Below are 11,065 nucleotides of genomic sequence, written 5' to 3'. Positions count from 1 at the left end.
ACAGGTACTATGTAACTATATGACTGTAACTACAGAGATTATATTAAACTACAGGTACTACTACAGGTACTATTAAACTACAGGTACTATGTAACTATATGACTGTAACTATAGAGACTCTATTAAACTACAGGTACTATGTAACTATATGACTGTAACTACAGAGATTCTATTAAACTACAGGTACTATAGAGATTCTATTAAACTACAGGTACTATGTAACTATATGACTGTAACTATAGAGATTCTATTAAACTACAGGTACTATGTAACTATATGACAGGTAACTATAGAGATTCTATTAAACTACAGGTACTATATAGATTATATTAAAACTACAGGTACTATAGAGATTCTATTAACTATATGACTGTAACCATAGAGATTCTATTAAACTACAGGTACTATGTAACTATATGACTGTAACTATGGAGATTCTATTAAACTACAGGTACTATGTAACTATATGAGTAACTACAGAGATTCTATTAAACTACAGGTACTATGTAACTATATGACTGTAACTATAGAGACTCTATTAAACTACAGGTACTATGTAACTATATGACTGTAACTACAGAGTACTTAGAGATTCTATTAAACTACAGGTACTATGTAACTATATGACTGTAACTATAGAGATTATATTAAACTACAGGGTACTATAGAGATTCTATTAAACTACAGGTACTATGTAACTATATGACTGTAACTATAGAGACTCTATTAAACTACAGGTACTATGTAACTATATGACTGTAACTATAGAGACTATATTAAACTACAGGTACTATGTAACTATATGACTGTAACTATAGAGATTCTATTAAACTACAGGTACTATGTAAACATATGACTGTAACTATAGAGATTCTATTAAACTACAGGTACTATGTAACTATATGACTGTAACTATAGAGATTCTATTAAACTACAGGTACTATGTAACTATATGACTGTAACTATAGAGATTCTATTAAACTACAGGTACTATGTAACTAGAGATATTAAACTACAGGTACTATAGAGATTCTATTAAACTACAGGTACTATGTAACTATATGACTGTAACTATAGAGATTATATTAAACTACAGGTACTATAGAGATTCTATTAAACTACAGGTACTATAGATTATATAAAACTACAGGTACTATGTAACTATATGACTGTAACTATAGAGAGTACTATGCAACTATTGACTGTAACTACAGAGATTCTATTAAACTACAGGTACTATGTAACTATATACTGTAACTACAGAGATTCCCATTAAACTACAGGTACTGTAACTATAGAGCACTTTCTATTAAACTACAGGTACTATGTAACTATATGACTGTAACTATAGAGACTCTATTAAACTACAGGTACTATGTAACTATATGACTGTAACTACAGAGATTCTATTAAACTACAGGTACTATGTAACTATATGACTGTAACTACAGAGATTCTATTAAACTACAGGTACTATGTAACTATAGACTGTAACTATAGAGACTCTATTAAACTACAGGTACTATAGAGATTCTATTAAACTACTATATGACTGTAACTATAGAGATTATATTAAACTACAGGTACTCTATTAAACTACAGGTACTATGTAACTATATGACTGTAACTATAGAGACTCTATTAAACTATTAAACTACAGGTAACTACAGAGATTCTATTAAACTACAGGTACTATGTAACTATATGACTGTAACTATAGAGATTCTATTAAACTACAGGTACTATGTAATTATATTAACTACAGGTACTATAGAGATTATATTAAACTACAGGTACTATGTAACTATATGACTCTGTAACTATAGAGATTCTATTAAACTACAGGTACTATGTAACTATATGACTGTAACTACAGAGATTCTATTAAACTACAGGTACTATAGAGACTATATTAAACTACAGGTACTATGTAACTATATGACTGTAACTATAGAGATTCTATTAAACTACAGGTACTATATGAGATTCTATTAAACTACAGGTACTATGTAACTATATGACTGTAACTATAGGAGACTCTATTAAACTACAGGTACTATGTAACTATATGACTGTAACTATAGAGACTCTATTAAACTACAGGTACTATAACTATATGATATTAAACTACAGGTACTACAGAGATTCTATTAAACTACAGGGTACTATAGATGTTACTATTAAACTACAGGTACTATGTACTACTAGAGATTCTATTAAACTACAGGTACTATGTAACTATATGACTGTAACTATAGAGATTCTATTAAACTACAGGTACTATAGTAACTATATAAACTAAAACTATAGAGATTCTATTAAACTACAGGTACTATGTAACTATATACTAACTATAGAGATTCTATTAAACTACAGGTACTATAGATATTATATTAAACTACAGGTACTATGTAATATATGACTGTAACTATAGAGACTCTATTAAACTACAGGTACTATGTAACTTATGACTGTAACTCTATTAAACTACAGGTACTATGTAACTATATGACTGTAACTTCAGAGATTCTATTAAACTACAGGTACTATAGTAGACTCTATTGTAACTATAGAGATTCTATTAAACTACAGGTACTATAGAGATTCTATTAAACTACAGGTACTATAGATAATTATATGTAACTATAGTAAACTACAGGTATACAGAGATTATATTAAACTACAGGTACTAACTATAGACTGTAACTATAGAGACTCTATTAAACTACAGGTACTATGTAACTATATGACAGGTACTACAGAGATTCTATTAAAACTACAGGTACTATGTAATTCTATTATGACTGTAACTACAGAGATTATATTAAACTACAGGTACTATGTAACTATATATACTATTAAACTACAGGTACTACAGAGATTCTATTTAAACTAACATGGTAACTATAGAGATTCTATTAAACTACAGGTACTATAGATATTATATTAAACTACAGGGTAACTATAGAGATTCTATTAAACTACAGGTACTATGTAACTATAGACTGTAACTACTCTATTAAACTACAGGTACTATGTAACTATATGACTGTAACTATAGAGATTCTATTAAACTACAGGTACTATAGTAACTATTAAACTGACTATGTAACTATAGATGACTGTAACTACAGGTATATTAAACTATATGACTGTAACTATAGAGACTCTATTAAACTACAGGTACTATGTAACTATATGACTGTAACTATAGAGATTCTATTAAACTACAGGTACTATAGAGATTCTATTAAACTACAGGTACTATGTAACTATATGACTGTAACTATAGAGATTCTATTAAACTACAGGTAACTATATGATAACCATAGATTATATTAAACTACAGGTACTATGTAACTATATGACTGTAACCATGTAGCCATAAAATTAATATTAAACTACAGGTCTATAGAGTTCTATTAAACTCATCCTCGACACCCTATCTACCCCCCTCCCTCTCTGTGTACCCCTCAATAATAACTTTATATTTTAATTCCATCACAGGTACTATGTAACTATGTGACTGGGCAACCATAGTTACAAAGATTGAATCAAACTTGAAGAAACCAGTACTATACGAAATTCTATTAAATTGCATTTGCCTAATGTAACTAAAACTGAATTCCCAGTTTCATCGATCTATTAAACTACAGGTACTATCGCTAAACAAGCACATAACCATTGCAAATCATGTTAAATCAGGTACTATGTAACGCTGACTGTCAACTGTTTGGGGTTTAGCCCTACAGGTACGGCTATTAAACTACAGGTACTTTGTAGCCTATGACAGAACATGGCTAGGTTTGTAGTAGAGGTACTTTGTCCTTATTTCTGCCACCAATGCGGCGCAGGAGGAGGTCATTGATGTGATTCTAGCCAGCTTCGTACTAAAAGCGCATCGTTCCTGGAGCAAGAGCACGGTAACATCAACCTAGACGGAGTGGTCGGGTACATCATCCTGCAGGGTGAGTAGTATAGAGCGTCATTATTATCACTGCCGTTAGTTATCATTCTGTATGGGGGTAACAGTAAGGTCTGCACACTGTATCTGATACTGTGTATCATATATCCTCCTAACTTAGCACCTTTAATGAGACGTTTCGATCCACAACAATCTTCGTCTGGTCCAACGGAATACAAGTACTATGCACATAGACTACCCAAATATGCACATAGATTATATTAAATATGCACATAGACTACCCAAATATGCGAGGAAATATACTGTATGTCGAGGAAACGTGGATTATTTTTGATACATGTCTGACATTAAATTGTAGTCTATTTATGTGGTTGTTTTGTTAGACTATTTGCTGGCTCAGCAAGTCAGCATGCACCAAATGCTTCCTGTTCCTGCTATTGCGGTGTCCCGCATAACACGGCACAGTTCTCCAGGCTGTCTGATTGGCTATTCAGTACAGGTATGTGGATTTGAAAGAAAACATTATGTGATGTGATTATTTTTGTCTATATGAAATACAAACCTTTATGGTTGATCAAAGTTTGTTATTGTGTTCTTGTGGGCGTGTCAACATTGTAGATAGGAGAGCCAAAGATGACTTCAGTCACTTAATAATTACAGATGTCTTTTGAAAACATCTCTTTCCATGTCCTTATTCTCCGGGCCCCAGCGGAGTTGAAGGAAGCAGTGAGAACGTGGCCCTACACTGAACTCTGAGCTGGTCTCAGACTGCTACGGTAACCCTGGTCAGGAGGCTGGACCAGAGCCTGGCTAAGGCTGTCTTGGAGCTGGAGAAGACTGACCCCAAATACTACAGAATGTAAATACTATTTACACCTCTCTCTCTCCCCCTTCTACCTTTCCTCTCTGATAGTCTCTCTCTCTCCCCTCTACCTTACTCTTCTCCCCTCTCTACCTTTCTCTTCTCTCTCTCTCCCCTGCTCTTTCCCTCTCTACTCATCCCTCATTCTCTTCCTCTTCATTTCTCTCTTTCGATCTGGACTCATCCCACTCATCATCTCTTCATTTCTCTAATCTCATCACTTTTCATCTCTCTCTCTCTCTCCTGTAGAGTTTGAGCCTCTGTTGAGCTGGACCTTCTGGTCAGTACCTCATGAGTGGGGCTCCACAGATCCCTCTCTGGCCTACTCCTCCGGTCGAACCATGGAGTGTTACGATGAGACGCAGAGCGACAAGTGTATGACCCTGCTACTGGGAACATGGTAAACACACACACACGCACACGCACACACACACACACACTGCGCTTATTGAGCGGCACAAGGTGATGCCTCACTAAATCTCATGTATTTCAGTGTCAGTAGGAGGGTAATAAAACCCAGAAGGCCTACAGCTTCCGTTGACCAGGTTGCTAATACATTTTTCTGCCTGTATATGTGCGTACGTGCTTGTGTGTCTGTGCCTGTGCGTGTGTGTCTGTGTACGTGCCTGTGTGCTTGTGTGCCTGTGTGCGCGTGCCTGTGTGCCTGTGTGCGCGTGCCTGTGTGCGCGTGCCTGTGTGCCTGTATATGTGATGGTTTGTCAGGAAGAACAACGGGACTCCTTGCATCGTGACCAAGTCATGTCGTGACACAATGACGAGGTTTGGATGTCTCTAACTACCCTCTCTCACCAGCTGCTCTACTTCATGCTGGGAGCCAATATGAGAAACACACACACACACACACACACACACACACACACACACACACACACACACACACACACACACACACACACACACACACACACACCTAACTTTCTATGTGGTCCTGTCTTCCCCTAATTTCCCCTCCCCATCTCTCCCTTCCTAACCCCCTCCCTCCCTCTCTCTTCCTCCTCCCTGATTCCTATCTCTCAGTCCTCCCTCCCTCTCCCTCCCAACCCTCTCCCTGCTGTCTCCCTGCTATCTCCTCCCTAATGCGTCCCTCCTCCCTCCCTGCCCCCCTCCCCTCTGATTCCTAACCCCCCTCCTCCCCTCCTCCCCGCATCTCTCTTCCTCCCCCCTGCCTATGTGGCTCTCTCCCTCCCTCCCTCTCTCCCTTCCTAACCCCCTCCTTGGCCTCCTCCCTCTCTCTTCCCCCTCCCTGCCTCCCTCTCTCTCTCCCTCCCCTCTCCTCCCTAACAGTTCCCTCCCTCTCTCTCTCCCTAACCCCCTCCCTCTCTCCCTCCCTCTCTCCCTAACCCCTCCTCTCTCCCCTCCCTCCTAACCCCCTTTCTCCCTCTCCCTCCCTCCTAACCCCCTCCTCCTAACCCCCCTCTCCCCTCCCTAACCCCCAGTTCTCCTCCCCTCCCCCTCTCTTCCTAACCCCCTGGATCCCTCCCTCCCCTCTCCTCTTCCTAACCCCTGTGATTAACCCCCTCTCCCTGATACAAAACCTTCCTCCCCTCCCCCTCCCCCCTAACCCCCTTCCCTAACCCCCTCTCTCTCTCCCCTCCCCCTCCCCTCCCCTCCTTTAATTCCTCCTCTCTGCCATGTTGAACCATCTCTTTCCTCCCTCCTAACCTACCCCTCCCTTCATGCTAACCCCTCCCTTCACTGACCCAGGACTCCCTTCTCCAACCCCCTCTCTCTCTCCCTCCCTGGACCCCCTCCTTATTCCCTGTGCAACCCCTCCCTGGCACCCTTCCCTATACCCCCTACTCTCTCCTGGCACCCTCCCTCTAACCCCCTCCTCCCTAACCCCTATCACCCTCCCTTAACCCCCTACTTTAGACCAGAGATCCCTCCCTCCCTGCCCCCCCTATAGAGGTGTTCTGCCATGTTGAAGGGGGACATGCGTATGTCGCCCAGTTCCCTAACAGAGAGACAGTACCAGGGGACATTCTGCCCAACATGCTGAAGGGAAACATGGACATCATACAGAAGAACTTCACCGGGGAGACCCAGGACATCTTCATTAAAACAGTCCGTCTCAAATTACACACTATTCCCTATATAGTGCACTACATTAGAGCAGAGATCTATGGCACCCAGTTCCCTATAGTGCACTACATTAGACCAAGATCTATAGTTCCCACTACATTAGACCAGAGATCTATGGCACCCAATTCCCTATATAGTGCACTACTTTAGACCAGAGATCTATGGCACCCAGTTCCCTATATAGTGCACTACATTAGACAGAGATCTTGGCACCCAGTTCCTATAAGTGCACTACATTAGACCAGAGATCTATGGCACCCAGTTCCCTATATAGTGCATACCAGAGATCTATGGCACCCAGTTCCCTACAAATTGGATCTATGGCACCCACCTTATAGTGCACATTCCAGTAGAATAGTCACTATTTACAATAGTGCATCTAAAATCTAGTTCCCTAGTGCATTACATTAGAGCAGAGATCTATGCACCCAGTTCCCTATAAGGCATTACATTAGAGCAGAGATCCTGGCACCCAGTTCCCTATATAGTGCATTACATTAGACCAGAGATCTATGGCACCCAGTTCCCTATATAGTGCACTACATTAGAGCAGAGATCTATGGCACCCAGTTCCCTATATAGTGCACTACATTAGACCAGAGATCTATGGCACCCAGTTCCCTATATAGTGCACTACTTTAGACCAGAGATCTATGGCACCCAGTTCCCTATATAGTGCACTACATTAGACCAGAGATCTATGGCACCCAGTTCCCTATATAGTGCACTACTTTAGACCAGAGATCTATGGCACCCAGTTCCCTATATAGTGCACTACATTAGAGCAGAGATCTATGGCACCCAGTTCCCTATATAGTGCATTACATTAGACTAGAGATCTATGGCACCTAGTTCCCTATATAGTGCATTACATTAGAGCAGAGATCTATGGCACCCAGTTCCCTATATAGTGCATTACATTAGAGCAGAGATCTATGGCACAGTTCCTATATAGTGCATTACATTAGACCAGATCTATTCCCTATATAGTGCATTACATTAGAGCAGAGATCTATGGCACCCAGTTCCCTATATAGTGCACTACATTAGAGCAGAGATCTATGGCACCCAGTTCCCTATATAGTGCATTACATTAGAGCAGAGATCTATGGCACCCAGTTCCCTATATAGTGCATTACATTAGAGCAGAGATCTATGGCACCCAGTTCCCTATATAGTGCACTACATTAGAGCAGAGATCTATGGCACCCAGTTCCCTATATAGTGCACTACATTAGGCAGAGATCTATGGCACCCAGTTCCCTATATAGTGCACTACATTAGAGCAGAGATCTATGGCACCCAGTTCCCTATATAGTGCACTACATTAGACCAGAGATCTATGGCACCCAGTTCCCTATATAGTGCACTACATTAGAGCAGAGATCTATGGCACCCAGTTCCCTATATAGTGCACTACATTAGAGCAGAGATCTATGGCACCCAGTTCCCTATATAGTGCACTACATTAGAGCAGAGATCTGGCACCCAGTTCCCTATATAGTGCACTACATTAGAGCAGAGATCTATGGCACCCAGTTCCTATATAGTGCACTACATTAGAGCAGGGCCTATCTGTGTACTCCAAGTAGACTAGAGTGTCTATGAAGCAGTATGACAGTCAGTGTTTAGAGAAACTGAACATGTAAAACCTTTATAAGTTGTAGTTTGTTTAAAACGAGACCATGATTTTACTTTCTATAACTTCCTCCCTCTCCACAGTACTGCTGTGTGGATTGGCTGGTTTCTCTGACTTTCTCAAAGTTGATTGGCTGCAGCACATTCTGAGGCTGCAGGATCAGGAAGTGGGATGTTTTACACAGCCCCACAGAAGAGTGAAGAGGAGAGAGAGAATGTTGAAGGGTGTGTGTCAAGAATATCCCTGGTGTTGTTCATGGCCAAAATGCACACATACAGACACACACAGAGAGAACCAGCAAGCACACACACACACACACACACACACACACACACACACACACACACACACACACACAGACACACACACAAAGAAACACACACACACACACACACACACACACAAAGAAACAGCACACACACACACACACACACACACACACACACACACACACACACACACACACACACACACACACACACACACACAAAGAAACAGCACACACACACACATACACACAAAGAAACAGCACACACACACACATACACACACTCAGAACCCAGCTTCAATACTGTTGTACTGTTCCATCTCTCCTCCCTCCAGATGGTTGTTCCAGTCACATAACAGGCGTGTCAGTGAGCGCTCTGGGAGGATACCTCAACTACTACCTGACAGAGCAGGACATCACCAAGAGACCACTCACCTGAATGTCAACCACCCTTCACCTGGATGTGTGACCCTTCATCTGGATGTGTGACCCTTCATCTGGATGTGTGACCCTTCACCTGGATGTGTGACCCTTCACCTGGATGTGTGACCCTTCACCTGGATGTGTGACCCTTCAGCTGGATGTCAACCACCCTTCACCTGGATGTGTGACCCTTCACCTGGATGTGTGACCCTTCATCTGGATGTGTGACCCTTCACCTGGATGTGTGACCCTTCATCTGGATGTGTGACTTCACCCTTTCTGGATGTGTGACCCTTCACCTGGATGTGTGACCCTTCACCTGGATGTGTGACCCTTCACCTTAATGTCAGCCACCCTTCACCTGGATGTGTGACCCTTCACCTGGATGTGTGACCCTTCACCTGGATGTGTGACCCTTCACCTGGCTGTGTGACCCTTCACCTGGAATGTGTGACCCTTCACCTGGCATATATTATTATTATTATTATGTGTGACCCTTCACCTGGATGTGTGACCCTTCACCTGGCTGTGTGACCCTTCACCTGGATGTGTGACCCTTCACCTGGATGTGTGACCCTTCACCTGGATGTGTGACCCTTCACCTGGCTGTGTGACCCTTCACCTGGCTGTGTGACCCTTCACCTGGCTGTGTGACCCTTTACCTGGCTGTGTGACCCTTCACCTGGATGTGTGACCCTTCACCTGGCTGTGTGACCCTTTACCTGGCTGTGTGACCCTTCACCTGGATGTGTGACCCTTTACCTGGCTGTGTGACCCTTCACCTGGCTGTGTGACCCTTCACCTGGACATGTGTCCTAAATAGCACCCAATTATTTACTTATACCACTACCTCTGACCAGGCAAACCCATAGGGCTCTGGTGAAAAGTAGTGCACTTATGTAGGGCAGTGTGTATCCATCCTCTCTTGGGGACAATCAGTCGTTCTATGGTTTTCATCTATTCCACAGCACCAGGGGTGGAAACCACTTAACTAGTACTTTAAAGTCATTTTACTTCAGTAGTTTTTGGAGGAATCTGTACTTTACTATTTATATTTTTGACAACTTTAACTTTTATTTCACTACGTTCCTAAAGAAAATAAATGCACTTTTTCCTCCCAACATTTTCCCCGACACCCAAAAGTACACGTTACATTTTGAATGCTTTAGCAGGAGAGGAAAATGGTCAAATTCACGCACTTATCAAAATAACATCCCCTGGTCGTCTCTACTGCCTCTGATCTGGCAGACTGACTAATAAACACAAATGCATTGTTTTTAAATGATGTCTGAGCGTTGGAGACCCTGGCTGTCCGTAAATAAATAACAAACTGAAAATGGTGCCGTCTGGTTTGATTAATATCAGGAATTTGAAATGATTTATACATGTGGTCCTTCTGTGGCTCAGTTGGTAGAGCATGGAGCTTGTAACGCCAGGGTAGTGGGTTCGATTCCCGGGACCACCCATACGTAGAATGTATGCACACATGACTGTAAGTCGCTTTGGATAAAAGCGTCTGCTAAATGGCATATACATATATATATATATATACTTCAGTATATTTAAAACCAAATACTTTAAGACTTACTCAAGTAGCATTTTACTGGGCGACTTTCACTTTCGCTCGAGTCATTTTCTGTCTTTACTTTTACTCAAGTATGATAATTGGCGAGCACACCTGATTCAACTTGTCAACTAAACGTCAAGCCCTTTGACTACTTGAATCAAGTGACCTAGTTCAGGGCTACAACAACATTGTGTAAGGTCTGGGGGTCCCAGGGAAGTGGTTTGAGAAGCCCTGATGTAGGGAATAGGGCTCTTTGGGACACACCAACATTGTGTAAC

The 11,065-nt window shown here is 41.4% G+C and overlaps 1 protein-coding gene and 1 long non-coding RNA gene across 42 annotated transcripts in view; one reads left to right on the top strand and one right to left on the bottom strand.

Annotated features, from left to right (window-relative positions):
- The window catches only part of LOC127930360 (UPF0764 protein C16orf89 homolog), an 8,631-nt gene extending 3,048 nt beyond the window's left edge, over window positions 1-5,583 (top strand). Inside the window, exons 3-4 of the mRNA XM_052520033.1 lie at window positions 5,037-5,187; window positions 5,511-5,583. Coding sequence (XP_052375993.1) covers window positions 5,037-5,187; window positions 5,511-5,583 — 224 coding nt within the window. The remainder of the gene's footprint in view (window positions 1-5,036; window positions 5,188-5,510) is intronic.
- A 3,538-nt stretch (window positions 5,584-9,121) lies between these two features.
- Window positions 9,122-11,047, bottom strand: LOC127930230 (uncharacterized). Of its 41 annotated transcripts, none has more exons than XR_008137377.1 (4): window positions 9,783-11,047; window positions 9,582-9,661; window positions 9,315-9,476; window positions 9,122-9,254 (listed from the first exon to the last, which is right to left on the bottom strand). It is a non-coding gene; the product is annotated as an uncharacterized LOC127930230 (long non-coding RNA). The 41 variants fall into 41 exon arrangements; XR_008137388.1 differs by having other exon boundaries at window positions 9,132-9,254; window positions 9,335-9,476; XR_008137380.1 differs by lacking the exon at window positions 9,122-9,254 and having other exon boundaries at window positions 9,283-9,416; window positions 9,582-9,641; window positions 9,723-9,802; window positions 9,843-11,047.
- Window positions 11,048-11,065: the final 18 nt, after the last annotated feature.

Source organism: Oncorhynchus keta, chromosome 5, assembly GCF_023373465.1.
Source record: "Oncorhynchus keta strain PuntledgeMale-10-30-2019 chromosome 5, Oket_V2, whole genome shotgun sequence".
NCBI lineage: Eukaryota > Metazoa > Chordata > Actinopteri > Salmoniformes > Salmonidae > Oncorhynchus > Oncorhynchus keta.
This window is presented reverse-complemented; position numbering and strand designations above follow the sequence as displayed.